At 28.8% G+C, this 16695-nt stretch overlaps 1 protein-coding gene across 1 annotated transcript; it reads right to left on the minus strand.

Moving 5' to 3' along the window:
• Positions 1-8235: 8235 nt before the first annotated feature.
• On the minus strand, positions 8236-16160 carry LOC145830201 (ectoderm-neural cortex protein 1-like). The gene is made up of 3 exons (XM_082938120.1): positions 16027-16160; positions 15849-15919; positions 8236-9638 (listed from the first exon to the last, which is right to left on the minus strand). Exons 1-3 carry the CDS (start codon positions 16158-16160, stop codon positions 8236-8238), a joined length of 1608 nt encoding a protein of 535 aa, XP_082794246.1.
• Positions 16161-16695: the final 535 nt, after the last annotated feature.

The raw sequence follows: 16695 nt of genomic DNA on the forward strand, positions 1-16695 counted from the left end.
TGAAGTCAGTGCAGCTTTTCGCTGCACTAAAGTTTTAATGGTTTCAATCTTGTTGTTGTAATGGTTGATTTCGACTTTAGAACACTTTTTGAGTTTGGTTTAAACATTTAGTTTTTAGTTTCTCTTTCTTTTATTCGAGTATTGTCGTCTTTTAAAAGAATTGATAATTTAGTTTATTAGTGTAATGTTGTGCAGTTTTTTATCATCTTTTCGTTTCGCAAATTCATTGTAAATATAATCATTATCACAGATTCGAACTCAGTTTAAATTAGTATAAGTAACTGATTTATTAAACATTTAGTAAATAGTAAGTAGTTCATATTAGTTTATTTAAGTCAACTATAATTTAAGCGTTATCTTGGGGACTTCTATTATACAAGTTAGAGCGCACGTTGCGTTATAAATCAGGCCAATAATAGTGTGTAAGTAGAATCCTTGTTGATAGCGACATGATGACCCGGACGTCCAGTTATTTATAGCTGGAATTGAACACAGATACCTTCATTAAAATTTCTACGCTTTTTAGATGGTGACATGGGGACAGAGTGGAATAAACCTAATTTAATAATAGTATAAATTCGATAAACTTTATGGCATTTATTTAACCTAGTCATCAGGTCTGTAAAATTTATAAAAATGAGTTTAAAATTTCTAGTTGGAAAAACAACTAAGTAGTTCGAGTTTGTGATAGATTTGAGTTGTTTTTTTCTAATGGTAATTAGTTTTATTGTGTTTAATTTTATGTTAAAGTGGTTTGGGGAAAGGCTAATCGACATGTGTTAGAACTAAAATGTATTTGTTGTGTAGATATTATTACAATTCATTGTTGAAGCGTTTTTCAAAATGAGTTTTAAACTTGTACGAGCAAGTTTAAACAAAAGTTAGTCTTGTTTTCAAGTTGTTCCGCGTTTTGTCAAATTAATTAAATATCGTTCAATCGTTTTAAACATTTTATTAAAAATTAAAATAAAATTAAAGGCTTCTAATAATAAAACTTTCTTATAACAAAAAGAGTTTTAAACGTCTATAAAAGTTAGCAACTGTAAAGTTTAATTGTGTTTTTTTCAAACAATCGTTTTAATTTGAACTATAACGGATAATTAACTTTTTAAACTGCATTTAAAAACATTGTTGTTTTTCGTTCGTCCTTGTAAAAATATTTGTATGAGGTTATTAAAACTTGTTTTCGAGTGCATAATCGGTTATTGAAGTGAAATTTCTTAAATTTATTAAACTTAATTTAGTTTTATATTTAGCAACAATGTCATGTTCAAACTTTAAACTATAATATTTAAAGTTTTTTTTTTACAATGACCTTGTTAATTGCCTGTAACAAACTTTATCGGCATGTTTTTTGTTGTTTTAAATCTAGCCGTACTTACAAAAAATAATTTTTAACGAGGTCATTCGAGCTATTAAATGTCTTACCCGGTATTTAAAATCTGAAAATAAAAAACAATTTTGTTTAAAATTTGTTAGAATATTAAAGTTTTCAAAATCAGTACAAGTTCACTGGCTATATTTTTACGAAAAGAAGTTTAAACTTTTGAGACGCATGTGAACGCTTGTTTTGTCAACTAATTCGTGTAAAATGTGAAATGATTTTTATTTTAAAGCTTGTAGAGAATTACTGTATATTGATTAGAGCCAAAAATGTTTCTCAATTACTTTGAAACTTAACAAACTTTAAAGTTAAAATATAAATAGACTAACTGATTAATGTAATGTTGTTGCTAACTAGTAGCATATAAGTTTTTAAATTGAATTTTTTTATCTTTTAATGTTTTAACTTGTTTTTAAAATTGATATCAAGTAGTGACGTACATTCTAATTGCACTTTCGCACGAACGGCTCGAGAAACGAATCGGCGAGGAGCGGTAGAGGAGACTTATGTACGAAGTGAGGAACGAGAAGATGAAAGAGGAGATGTATGGAGAGACGGATCAGAGGATTCCGTAGCGCCAACAGACCGCTGGATGAGGCAAGGAGACGGATTCCGTGGCGCCAACAGACCGCTGGGTGAGGCAAGGAGACGGATTCCGTGGCGCCAACAGACCGCTGGGTGAGGCAAGGAGACGGCTCCGTAGCACCAACAGACCGCTGGGTGAGGCAAGGAGACGGATTCCGTGGCGCCAACAGACCGCTGGGTGAGGCAAGGAGACGGATTCCGTAGCGCCAACAGACCGCTGGGTGAGGCAAGAGACGGATTCCGTAGCGCCAACAGACCGTTTAGGTGAGGCCAGGAGACGGATTCCGTGGCGCCAACAGACCGCTGGGTGAGGCAAGAGACGGATTCCGTAGCGCCAACAGACCGTTTAGGTGAGGCGAGGAGACGGAATCCGTAGCGCCAACAGACCGTTAGGTGAGGCGAGGAGACGGAATCCGTAGCGCCAACAGACCGTTAGGTGAGGCGAGGAGACGGAATCCGTAGCGCCAACAGACCGTTAGGTGAGGCGAGGAGACGTATCAGCATAAACCGGTCAAACGACGTGGAGATGTACAAGGGCGGAGCGAGTTCCAGCAGCGAAGAAATTTTTTAAACTTTCTACATTTGTCTGTCATTTTGAAAACTGTATCATACTTTTATTAATTTTGTGTATTTTAAATTAATGCTTTTTAAACTAAGGAGATAAAAGTCGGCGGTCGTTTTTCGTTAATTTTTCTATATAGGGAGTTTTAAGCATTCTTACAAGTGTTAATGAATAAAAATTAATGTTTTTTTTTCGGAAAACCAAGAATAAATTCTTAAAGTACGAAGAGTAATAGAGAGGGGCTTTTAGTTTCTACTGCATGGCAGCAGTGTGAAGTCAGTGCAGCTTTTCGCTGCACTAAAGTTTTAATGGTTTCAATCTTGTTGTTGTAATGGTTGATTTCGACTTTAGAACACTTTTTGAGTTTGGTTTAAACATTTAGTTTTTAGTTTCTCTTTCTTTTATTCAAGTTTTGTCGTCTTTTAAAAGAATTGATAATTTAGTTTATTAGTGTAATGTTGTGCAGTTTTTTATCATCTTTTCGTTTCGCAAATTCATTGTAAATATAATCATTATCACAGATTCGAACTCAGTTTAAATTAGTACAAGTAACTGATTTATTAAACATTTAGTAAATAGTAAGTAGTTCATATTAGTTTATTTAAGTCAACTATAATTTAAGCGTTTTCTTGGGGGCATCTACTTTAAAAGTTAGAGCGCACGTTGCGTTATAAACCAGGCCAATAATTGTATTAGTAGAAACCTCGGTTAGCGACATTATCTAAAAAAAATTGTTATACCTTTTTTATGCTGTATCAAGGAAGTGTAACAGTGTTAGCACTGTTTTTCAAAAAGTCGAAAGCGGTGTTCTTTTTCTCGCATTTCTCTCAAAGTTTCAATCCGCTTAAATTCAGAAAACGCGCTTATTTTAGATGAGTCAGTTTTTAGCTTGTTAGTGAGAGCATTGATTGTATAAGTGTTGTGTTTGCATCGTACTTTTTAAGTATGATGTCGACTGTTTATTTGTATAGTTGCTATATTTTGTTATTGTGTTAATCGCAGTTTTATTCATCGTAATACAGCTTTATATTTCTGGACTCGATTTCTTTATATACAATTAGTTAAGCTTTCTAACAATCTAACTATATAATTAGGCTAAGTTTAAAAGATAGTCTGAACTTAACTCACATTTTAACAAGACGACTTAGCTAAATAACTTAGTTAAGTCATTTCTAAACATTTAAATAACATCATCGATATAGTTACAACGCACCTTATAATAAATAATAGTAACCAGAATCACGTATAATAAGTAACAGTTCAAGTAAATCGGAATTGTTAAAGAAGCATTGTTGTAAAAATTCTTTTTTTACTCAAGTTACCTAATCTTATTGGTATATGTTTCAGCTTTATCGGTTCAAACTTTTGAATCCCTTAACTATTTTATCATTAAATTATAAATAAAAAAACATTAATTGCTCTTTTAACACTTGTCAATTCATAATTATGTTGGTCTAAGACTGGGCTTCCCAAAGTGGGCAATTAAAGGTGGTCATAAGCAGCAAAGGTGAAAAGGGGGTCATAGAGAATCCATTAGCCCATATTTTAAAACTTACATAGATGTTTTGGAGTTGATGAAGAGAAGCATAAAAAACGTCTTATTCGGGTAGTTTTGAAACTTATACTAGATACTATGGAAAAATTTTAGAAATTTATATTATTTTTCAATATAATAAAACAGTAAATATAGTCTAAGAAACTTTAAATGATGATTTTTAAACTGCGATAGTTTGCTTTACTAAATTTTGTGCTTTTGGTTGTTTTAAAACTAAATGCTATAAAATAAAGTTAAACTATACCTTATTTTTCTATGCGTTAAGATAAGTTGTTTAATTTATTATTTTTAAAACAATGCTATACAAAACTTTTCGTACAAACTTAAACAAAAAAATTAAACGTTAAAAAGCAAAGTATAAACCAGGGGTCGGCAAACTGCGGCCCGCGGGCCAAATGCGGCCCGCGAAGGGTAAATCTGCGGCCCGCGAGCAAGTTATTTTTTTGAATGGAATGCGGCCCGCGAAAGAATATTTTGCGGCCCGCGAGCATTTAAATGTGGCCCGCTGAGCAAAAATATATTTAAATTAAACTTTTTTGATAAATTTTTTTTAAAGTTTCTGTATAACATTTTAAAACAATTAAAAGCTTTACTGATTTAGCTTAAAAATGTGAAAAAGACAGGTTAGCATTCTACCAGGTTTTTCTTCAATTTCATAATAACTTTCTTCTTACAACAGCAAATTATTTTCTGAAAAAAGAGTGTAAAAAGTGCTTTGAATTAGTAAGATAGTTATATAATACCCATTTGATAAAAACTAAACGCAAATTTTTTCCGTTCTGTACAAAAGTAATGCACAGTAATTAACTAAAATGTCATTTTTTTACAGTTTTATTTTCTTTATACTTAAATTTCTATTACAGATGTTTTATTTCTAAATGTTATATTCTAGTTTACACAAAAACATTTAAAATAAGATAATAATAATAATATTATTAATAATAATAGCAATAATAATAATAATAATATTAATAATAATAATAATAAGAAGAAGAAGAAATAAGATTAATTTTATTTTGGTTTTGACACCTTTGATTTTTTAGAACTTTTCTTTGCATTTTAAATTAATTCCTATGCACACCGATGAACAAAGATGCTCATATTTTAAACCACTTTTTATTTAATACTTAACGAGATAAAGTTTTGTTTATGTATAATTTTCTAACATTATTGTTTCTACATGTAATGTTTAAGTGTGTACAGACACATTTAAAACAATATATATGCTATAAATTAAAAAAATTCTTCTTAGTTTACTTTTTGATTTTTCAAACCATGTTTTTTAGCAAAATAAGTTATTTTTTATGCGTTGCATACTAATATATAATAGTTGCTGCTTTTTGGAACTACCTTTTTAATACAAACTAGATGAGAAATGGTAACATATTAAGTTTGTACATTTTTAATCAAAACAGCTCAAATTCGATCAAATAAATAAGTAAAAATTTCCACACACTGAGACTATGACTATTTGAAGACTTCAAATCTCAGGTCAATTAAGTCACTTTTCAGTTTTTGGCTTTAATTGCTTTTTGAATGCTAAAATATCAGGCTAGTTTTGGTCACTTGGACTGACTTTTTTCTTTAAAGAGTGGTAAATTATATTTATGATGTATGTTTTGTTCATTGCAAGTGTTGGTTTAAATTAAAATATATTTTAAACTTTACGTGTTTCAGCTGATATAATTTAAATTATTATTTATACTAAGTGTATACATATAAGTGTGAACAATTAGTGTTGTCAAACAATCCTAAAAAAGATTGGAATTTGACAATTTATACTTTAAAAATCTGAAAATCCCCTGAATTTGAGAATTATCGATCACACCTGGAATTTTAAACAATTTTTACATGTAAAGTAATGAAATTTCGATTTGACACAAAAAATCTACCGTATAAACATCATTTATTAAAAAACACATTTAAAGTATCTTAACAGCAACTTTAAAATTTTTCTATATTATTTAAGACATTTTTTTTACCATTAACTTAATTATATACTAAAAATAGAAGTAAAAAGTTGTACTTTTGAAAACTTTTTATTGGTGCATTGCACCTTTGCTTTTAAAATGTCTTTACCTATGGTTGTGCTTTGTATTGGAACTAAACCTAGAAATTCTTCTAAAATGTCAAAATTATTAAAACTACCTGTAAGAAAAGCTCTAAAATTAGCAATATCTATTATTTTAGTTCTCGTGTCTTAAAAGATTGATTTAAGCCCTAATTTGGTTTATGTGGCTTTATAGTCTTCAACCATTTCCTAAAAACGACTTCTTGTTGATATTGAAGAATTAAACAAAAATGTTTTAATAACCCAAACACAAATTATTTAAATAAGTTTCAACTTTCAACGGTACCTTTTCCGTAATTACTTTTGCTACTTTATAACTTGCCTAAACAGTTTTTTTTTCTGATCAGTCTGTAGTAACTGAAAACAATTATGTGCGTTGTTGAAACTGACTTAAGCGATTAGTTTTTTTTGTTTCCGCAATAACTCCAAACTAATGTATTATAGTTCTTATAGCTCGTCTTATAATTCACATTTTCTTTTTTTAAATGCAATATTTTTATTGCAGATAAAGAATTGCTATAACGCTCAATAAAAAATAGGTTTTTCTAGTTCATTAATAGCTTAATAAATTTTTATACATTTATTTAAAAACTTAATTGTCCATTCAAGCTAATTTAAAATAACTTTTTTAGTTCTATAATTAATTCATTGTTAATAAACTTCAGTGTTTCTTTATTTTGTAAACTTTATTTTAAACAGGGTTGCCAAACAAACAGGCTAGTTTAAATTTTTTTTTTGAACTAAGACTAGATTAAAGCTGTTTATGAAATTTTTATAAAACTCAGGTGTATCTAAAACTTTTATTTCAAATACTTTGAACAAATCTTCAAATTTTCAGAATAGTTTTTATGACTGTAGTGTAGTTTACTAATTGTAATTTTTGTCTATTTACATATTATGCTTTTTGTAATAATGATATTTTAGTTATGTATTTAAGCTTGATTGACAGAAAGTTTTTAGATTTTTAATTTTTAGTAAACTTTTAACATAATTTAGAAATTTTTGCTTTTAAAGTGGCAACCGTGTAAAAGACTAATTAATTAACTAATAAGGTATTTTATTAAAGTATTCCAGCATTAATTATGCTAAAAATTTTGATTAAGCTTATCTACAGTGTTCATTTTATTTAATTAACTAATTACTGAACTAATAGTGTAAACTATTTACAACGCAAAAACAATTTCTAAAGTTAACATTTTTTAAAATATAAAAAGGTGGTTCATAATAAAAAAAAATGTATAAAAGTGACCCATAAATGCTTTTTAAGCTCGGTTTTTATAGAGAGTTAGGTTGTAAGTAGAATAATAAAAGTATTTTATTAAGTTTAACTTAGCAAGTATCTAAGAAAGTACATATTTTATTAAGACTTAAGTATATTAAACAATAAAATTTCTATTACATTAAATGTTAATGTATTTAATATGCATTCTATGCGTAGCTAAAAGTCATTTAAAGTAATTAAGTGAATAAAAGCAAAACTATCTCTGGTGTGACTAAAACAAAAGCCAAAACATTATTAAAACATCACTAAAACTAAAACTGTGGCCCCCGAAGATTTTGAAAACTTGAAATTTGGAAAACTAAAAATTTAAATTATTAAATATTTTTTTTCTGCCAAACTTGTTATCAACAAAATGTTTAACTATGTTCGTCTTATTTATATTTTTTCTAAAATTATCAAATTTAATTTTGTTTCCTAATTACCAAATCTAATTAATTTCAAGCTATTTCCATGTTTCCAAGTAAATTGGCTGCCCTGATATTTTAAAAAAGGTTATATATTTTCTAATTGGTCCAAAACTACTTTGATCTTATTTTTTAATTATCAGAATATATACGAGAAATTGTGAACAATAAAAACTCCTGGTTTATTGCATAAGAAATAGATGATAACAAAAATATTTACAATACAACTCAAAGTTCTTAGATAGTTAACAATATAACAGATACACTAAACTTGCTAAATTTAATAAAATCATTTACAACCTTGATTTTTTTAAAAAACAGTGAAACAGCAACGAAACATTTTTTCATCCTTGGTAATACTCAAATTGCACGAACAAACGTAGAGACGCTTCTCAAAAATGCGGAATCTTCAAGCTGCTGAAGTAGTGGATCCTGTTTAACTCCGAACTTATCTCCTTCACGTCCGACCATTCCCCCGTGTCCGTGTCATACTCGATCATCTCGAACGAGTTAATACTGAATAGTAAAATTTTGCCACCGAGCGTCACTGGTGACGTCGCGAAAACAAGTTTGCTCCTCGGCGCTGTGACGTATTGAAACGTGTCGCTGATAACGTCAAACACTTCAGGTCTTGTTCCGTCGAAATAACTACTGAATACGTACAATTTGTTCCCGATGGCTGCAGAGGTGTGGTAGCGTCTTTCTTCCAGCATGCTCGGCGCTTTGACCCATTTGTTTTCGAACTCGTCGTACGAAAAAACAGTTTTCTTTTTATGATGGTGTCCGACATTACACCCCCCTGAAACAAATATCTTGCCGGCAAAAGTTGAGCAGGCAGCTTTGAATCTTTGCTCATTGAGATTAGCTCTTACTTTAAATCCTTTTGCAGGGTCAAAACATATGAAATTGGATTCGTTTGTGTCGTCAGGGTTACCTAGGATGTATACTTTGCCCATGAGAACACAAGCGTTGTGATTGTTCTCAATTCCCGGGCATGTTATGGGCGCATTCCATTTGTTTTCAGAGATTGAGTAAGAAGCAATCGAGACTGTTCTGTTCACTTTAAACACTGAATATAATGATCCGTTCAGAAAAACTATGTCATGACTGTTTTTAACCTTATCAGACTTTGTAAGCGTAGTTGCTTCTGAAAATTTATCGCTTGCTAAAAGGTAAAGAACGTTTGTGAATTTTTCATTCAAATAGTGTCTGCTATCACTTAAAACGACGTTAAAATTCTCTTGACTGCAGCAACGGTGCTGCAAGTTAACTGAAGTTGCATCAACATACAACTGCTTTTTGAAACTCAATGAGCTTTGAATGTAGTTTTTACACATGTCAATTTCAGAAAACAAGCTATTTCTCAGTAGCAATGTGTTTTTAGCTGCATCAGACAACAACGGCAAACGAACTGTTTCGAGCAAATTGATCGCGAGCCTGCTTCTTTTGATTTTGTCGTATTTTATCCAGCTCTCAATGGCATGTACAAGTTCCATTTCAGATGTAATATTAAGTTCAGAGCTCCGGCATATTTTAATAAAGGCTTTAAAACTCAGTTCCAAGTGCTTTTGATTACTCATTCTAAGACAAAACCACCTTTCAATGTACTTCAAGCATTGCATGATCGCTTGTTCATTGTTGAAAACGTGACTAATTTCCAAAAAAAAACAAGCGCTATCTGGATTTAAAGCATCTTCTGTACCGACAAATAAGTTTATTATATTGTCCTTCGAGTTCAGTGTTTTGTCCACTTCGTAAGCCTTCAAAGCATTTGGGCAGCAGTATGGTTTGTTATCTGTAAATAAATGTTGTTGATAATATTGTATTAAGTTTTTCGAAGTTTAATTTCCTTGAAACTTTAAATGATAAAACAAATTAAAATATAAATAATATATATAACTTTTTCAAAAACTTCTGTTGTTCAAGATTTTTCTGAATACAACTTAATTGTCTATTTATTAATGAACTAATTTTGTTTTATCTCTAATACAGTACTAATACCTTAACATAAAGTTTAGGTATGTAAAATTTCAAGTACACTTAGCAACTTTAAGTTAACTATAAGTTATATAAAAACTATAATTGTAACAAAGCTTTAATAAGAAAATCTAGCTCAAAAATTTTTAGATTATTTTTAAGTTTGTTTTCTACAATAAACAATTGATAGTTAAAATAAGTATATATATATATATATCATGAGCGTAGCGTGGAGTAGGACACTGGCGCATGCGTGACTCGTTAAGAAAGAAAAGAAGAAAAAATAGAATATATTTTTTTGGGTAGCTGTCTAATTTGCACGAGCGTACAAAATTGCACGAGAGGACAAAATTTCACATAGATACTTTCACACGAAGGGTCACTTTTGCACGAAGACAGTTTTGCACGAGCAGACAATTTTGCACGGAGAAAATTTTACACGGATTAAACCTTTTTTTTAATTTGATATATATTTTTTTAATTTTATATTTTTTTTCTTACTTTGTTTTTTTTTTTACTTTTACTGTTACCCCTGATCCTTACTCTCGGTCGGTAAATTATTATTATTTTTTATTTTTACTTTTTTAATTTTTTTTACTCTCACTATTACCCATAATCCTTACCCTCGGTCAGTAGTTTTTTTTTCTAATTTTTTTTTTTTTCAATTTTTATTTATTTTTTTTTTTAATTTCACTATCAGTTTTACCCCTAACCCTTACCCTCGGTCAGTAATTTTTTTTTAATAAATTATTTTTTAGTTTTTATTTCTATTTTAATCTTTTTCAGTTTTTTTTTACTCTCGTGCAAAAATGTTACTAGTGCGAAATTGACCCTTGGCGAAAAATAGTCTTCATGCAATTTTGTTCTGTCGTGCAATTATGTCATCGTGCAATTTAGTACCCTCGTGCAATTTAATAACATCAAGCAATTTAGACCCGTTCTCTTTTTATATAGCTTACAATAATAGTTTTAAACTACAGGGTTTTCTTTTTTAAAATTAATAAATTTTGTGCAGCCTCTAACAAAAATACCACGCTACGCCACTATATATGTAGAAAATGTGGGAACGGGTCAAAATTTCACGAGAACAAAATTGTAAGAGTGCGCAAAATTGCACGAAGATACTTTTACAAGAGGGCGCAAAATTGCACGAAGACAATTTTGCACTAAGGGTCAATTTCGCTCGAGTTACATTTTTGCACTAGACTCTAGTGACTAGAAAATAAAAAAAGGGAAAAAACTCAAAGATAAAATGATATAAAAGCAAAATCAAAAAAATACTGACCTAGGCTAAGGGTTAGTAACAGTAATATTACAAATAATAAACAACTAATAAAATTTATAATCAAAAAATAATTAAAAATAATAGTTAAAAAACAAAACTTTCCGACCGAGGGTAAGGGCTAACAGTGAAAGTAAAAAAAAAGAGTTAAGGAAAAAAAAACAAAAAAATCAAAACTTAATTTTAAAAGTATTAAAAAAAAAAATTAAACCGTTCAACAATTTCTCCGTGCAAAATTGTCTTATCGTGCAAAAAAGTCATTGTGCAACTTTATCCCCTCGTGAAAAAGTGTTTTCGTGCTAAAAACTCTTCGTGCAATTTTGTTCACTCGTAGAAGTTTGACAGCTACCCAAAAATGTAGATGCAAAATCCAAAACCATTATAACAATTCACTTACATTTTCCGCTAAACTTGGTTAGTTGATAAAAGTTTTCCATATTTGTATTTTGTGTTACATTTTTTGCAAAAGCATCCAAAACTTTTGTATCTTCTATATTTCTATGTACATCAAAATTGTTCAGAAACTTTCCATTGGAAGAAGTTAACTTTAATTCTTTACTTGTACTTCTTTCAGATTCTAAGTTGCTCTTTCTTTTCATATATGACATTTAAATAGACTACTTGTTCATGCAAAATCAGCAAAATTATAAATTTAGTTTTCTGTTTTCAGAAAAAAAGGAACAACATGTAAGACTTTAATTTATTTTATACTATTTGTTAGGTAAACTCATATATTTTTTAATTTTATTTTTATATTTCTTTTAATACGTATTAGAAAGTGTTAAAACTTCTAAACTGAAAAGTTTCAAAAAAAAAGGCTAAATAACATCTAAATAAAACTTTTTAGTTGATTTAATTCAAGTAGACTAAAAGTATTAAAAAAAAAAAGTTTTACAAACTATTTTTTTTTACAAATATGTAGTACAAAGTTATGACGGTTCAGTATAGCTAAATAAAGATGCAAAACTCTCAACCAAAAATATATTTCTGTTGATGTTGGTATCAATTAAACTGACTCTCAAGAAATATGACAGAACAGTTTAGAAAATAGAATAATGTTTTTCAATATCTTAATAAGTAGTCTTGTGATAAACAATTTATATTTAGATTTAGTATATCTTCCTACAATAACAAAAGTATTACTAAGTCAGTTTTCTTTTTAGTTCTATAACATTATTAAAAATTTACACAATTTAATTAAACAACTATAGATATTATGACAATCAAGTTGTTTATTACTTTTATAGTTTTAACATTTGTTACTTATTTACCTGTAAAAATAAGAAATAAGAATTTGTTGTGTAAATGTTACTCTTGTATAAAAAAATACCTAAAATTTAAAGTATTAATTACAAAAATATTTATTGTTTTAAACTAAATAAAAAGAAAATGTAAACTATTTTAGATGTTGTTTTATTTAATTATTAACCCACAACAAAATAAAATTATTATAAAAACTAAAGAGCACTTGCATTTTTGTTAAAACCACATAAAGAAAAAGTCTATTTAATTTACAAAAATTTTAGCTTGTTTTACAATCAAAGAAACATTACCTTCTCAACAAGTTTTTATAAAATCTATTCAAACTCAACTTTTGACCTGGATTTTGGTTCTCATTAGCTCCTTACAACAAACAAATTATTTAAAAGTAAACCTTTTAAACTACATAGTTTTTGACCAAAAATTAGATAGCTAACAAAAATTTAGTTCTTGTCAATCATGCGTTAAAACACCGAAAATTTGTATGTTTCAACATTTAAAAGTATAGTTTATAGATTCGCTAACAAGAGTTAAATACTTAAAGTTAATAAGTAAAACTGAACAACGATAGAAGTTTAATGTACCTAATGTTATTGTAAATAAGCGCAGAAGATGTAACTTAAAAGATTGCGATAAACTAAACTAGTTTGACTATTGAATTGTTTAGTTTAAATATTTTAGTAAACGTTACTAATTTATAAAACATAATTTTAATACTTTGATTGTCATACAATATCTATAAATAAAATAAAAATGTGATATATAACTTATTAGTGCTAGTTTTATAAATTAGTTAAGACATTTCAATCATAACAACTTCAAGATATGCAAAACCAAATATAATACCAAGTTGATCTTTTTCTCCAAAAGTTTGTAAATTTTAAACCACCTACTTTTGCTTCTATTATTTCATTACAATATTTATTTTTATACAGAACCCAGTTGAAGTGTGTGGATTCGTTAACACAAAGAAACATATGTTGGTACAATAAAGGAAGATTACTGTATAATATTTTTTATTTATATTCCAGTGAACTTGTTTCACTAGGATCTTTTGTTTACAAGCACTGAAATTTATACTTTAAATTGCTAAAACAAAATATATAAGTTAACTAAAAATTTTTAACTTGTTTTATAAAAAATTAAGGCAGTTAGCGTTTAAACTTTTCAGTAAGCTGTTTATTTTCAAGCAGGGCCACATTTTGAGACAAGAAAGTTAGCCTAGGTAATCTAACCTGATCACTTTAAAATTAAAATAAAAATTTATTAAAGACAATTCAAATAAACACTGCTAATCAAGTACTAATACAATTATTATTATTTTGATTACATAAGTACTTAACTTCTTTGCTAGAAGATATAAAAGTTTAAATTTTTTTTCTCAAATAACGAACTTATCTGCACTAGCTTTATATTTTAATATAATAATAACAAACTTATAATACATACATTTATTTAGTGTCATAAGTAGTTGGTACAAACAAATCAGCTTATTGTTAGTTTATTTAGTGCACGAAGAACCATTCGGTTATTTAGCGCATACGACGGATACCTTTTAAAGTTTTGTCCAGGACAGGACTTACTGTACTCAAACATTTAAAAAAATGTGAAAGTATTTTCTTACAAGTATATTTCTACCTAAACAATAATGTTACGAATTTTTAGACGTTTGTTTGAAAGTAATTTATAAAATGCAATATTTATTAAATAGAATGTTTCATAGAAATTAATCTTTCAAAAATATTCTGAGTGTAATTAGAACTAAATTGTTAGTTAGTTACTGTGCAAGGTTAAAGTTTACATTAGTAATTACTAAAATTTAAATTGACAAAAATTATTCAGTAAGTATTAAATAAAAACTTTACAAAATCCAAGAAGACCCAAGATAGAACAGTATTTCATAAATTTAACTAGTTAATACTTAGAGATGTAGAAAAAAAACCTGATGTTTCTACTGTGTAGACATACTCATAAACAGAAAATCTGTCTTTTTAACTTTTTAAGTTTAAGCGGAAAAACTACCGGACATAAAATGGAATAAGTCAAAACACAGAACTATAAAAATCTATATAATACAATTTTTTTCCTGTGCCAGATCAACATGCTTGCGGCCCATAGAATTACTCTTCGAGGGTCGCAGTTGGTCCACAGGTCACGTGTTGCCGACCCCTGTTGTGTGAAATACAGTTAGTTAGGCCTTAATGTATTGTATTTATACCGGTTTCTAAGGAATTCCAACATAAGTATTTGTAGCACTGTGAAGTAGAATGAAATTACATTAATTCATGCGTAGTTACTCTACTTACACAATCACAATAATATGACACACTATCCAATAAACTAGACGAAATTAGACCAATTTTCACCAGTAGAGTACAAAGCTATCATAAAACAGATTTCCTAAACTTATATAGTAACAAAGTAATCATAGAGTATTCAAAAGAGTATTAAAAGACAAAAACATTTAGAAAAAATTAAAATTAATTTAACTTACTTATTATGCTTTTTGTAAGATGGTTTGTTTTAAATTAAGATAAACTTACAAACAAAATTTAAAGTTCTTCATAAAATTTTGTCTTACGTTCGAACAAAACCAACTTTTAATTAAACTATTAACCAATGTCATTGATATATAAAAGATAAATTTTCAAACTTATAACTGTTGTTTTGGCAGAACAAAAACTTTTAGATGAATTATTAAGGAACAGGTCTTTATGAATTTATAACTTTTTACTACATTGTTTTTCATGATACGCTTTAAAAAACTGATTTTCATATAGACAGGTTTTAATTGCTCAACTGTTTTTTTAGTGCAAGATTCCAAAGCTTTAAAAAGTTTTATAAATTATAACAAAAAGTAAACAGATAGAGCAAGGAAAACATCTCAGTTTTAAGCGAAGAGTAATAAACTAACTAACTATAAAGGTACTGTACAAACAATAACTATTAAAACAATAATCCAGTGTGTTGTTTCCCAGTTTATAAGTTTCAGGATTTCAACACAAAGACTAACAATTAACGACAAAGCGCTTGTAAAAGTGCTTATCAGCTAAAAACGAATAACTTAAAGAAATATTCTTGAACATTTTTATAAATAACTCATTCTTTATACAAGTTCTACTTGTACCATGCAACTAAAAAAGGTTAGCATACTTTCTAGTATTCAAATTTAGTATACGCTAGGGGTCGCCCTTAATTTGCAACTCAACTTCGCATCCGAAATGCTTATTGTGAATAATGTTAAACTGTTGAATAATGTTTAAACAAATTGTAAATAAACATAAGCTTTTACTACTACATAAGTAAAGCTAAATGTTTCTGTTTAAGATGTACTGTAATTTGTATGAAATTAATTAATTGTATATACTTTTATTTGCTCCGATTTGCTTTCTTTTATGTTCAAAGTGCTTTTATATATCAATAAAGGTTTTTAATTAATTTTGTTTTTTTTTACACACGCATGCACAGCAAGTACAAAAACAAAACATTCAGAGTAACCGACCTCGCTTTTAAAAACTTCGCAACCAAGTGAGCTTGAATCTGTTTCACGAATCGAACTTTGAAGACATCAAAAAAGAAGTTTTGCCAAAAAAAAAAGACATCAGTCAAAAAGGAATCGAGTTACAGAAAGCGTCACCAATAAAAAACAAAGAGCACAAATTACCCAATTTCGCTAAGAGACAATTCGTTGCCATGCAACAGCCCCCTAGAAACATCAGAAGCTCTTTTAATTTTCCGCTCCACCGACTTCACCTCTCTCTCCCCCTTCTTGCTTAGCAACGAGATGCGCGTTGTCATGCCAATCAAGGGTACGCGCAGGTCACACGGGCGACTGATTGCTTGTTGTTGTTGCTAGGGATCATTCTCTGTTGTTGGGGATGACTCTCAGGGATTATTTCGGGGTTGCAGATTAATTTTATAACGTTTTTATTTACATTCGTTTTGAGTGATTAAGTTTAAGCAGGATAATCTGAAACTTTTTACCAGAAAGAATTTTTACGGGATCTTGTTTCGAATGGTTGGAATTTCTATTTTGTTAGATTTTTTGGCAAGCTTATAGCTGTATGTATGGAGTTTGCATTTTAACTTAAATATTTTTAGCAAGCAAGTAAATAAAAGATAGTGTTAAATACAGTTTGAATTGATAAGGATAATATAAAAACGTGCATCACTAATAAAATGTAGTAATAAGAAATATTTGTTTTTAGTTTAATTATTGATTTTTTGCAGTAATTAACATATAAAGTTTAAAAATTTTAGTATAAAACTTTTATTCTTATATTATGAGTTTCCGATGCTAAGACTAACCCAAAAACCACACAAAATTAATGTA

This window comes from Thalia democratica, chromosome 2, assembly GCF_965202585.1.
Source record: "Thalia democratica chromosome 2, ktThaDemo2.hap1.1, whole genome shotgun sequence".
NCBI lineage: Eukaryota > Metazoa > Chordata > Thaliacea > Salpida > Salpidae > Thalia > Thalia democratica.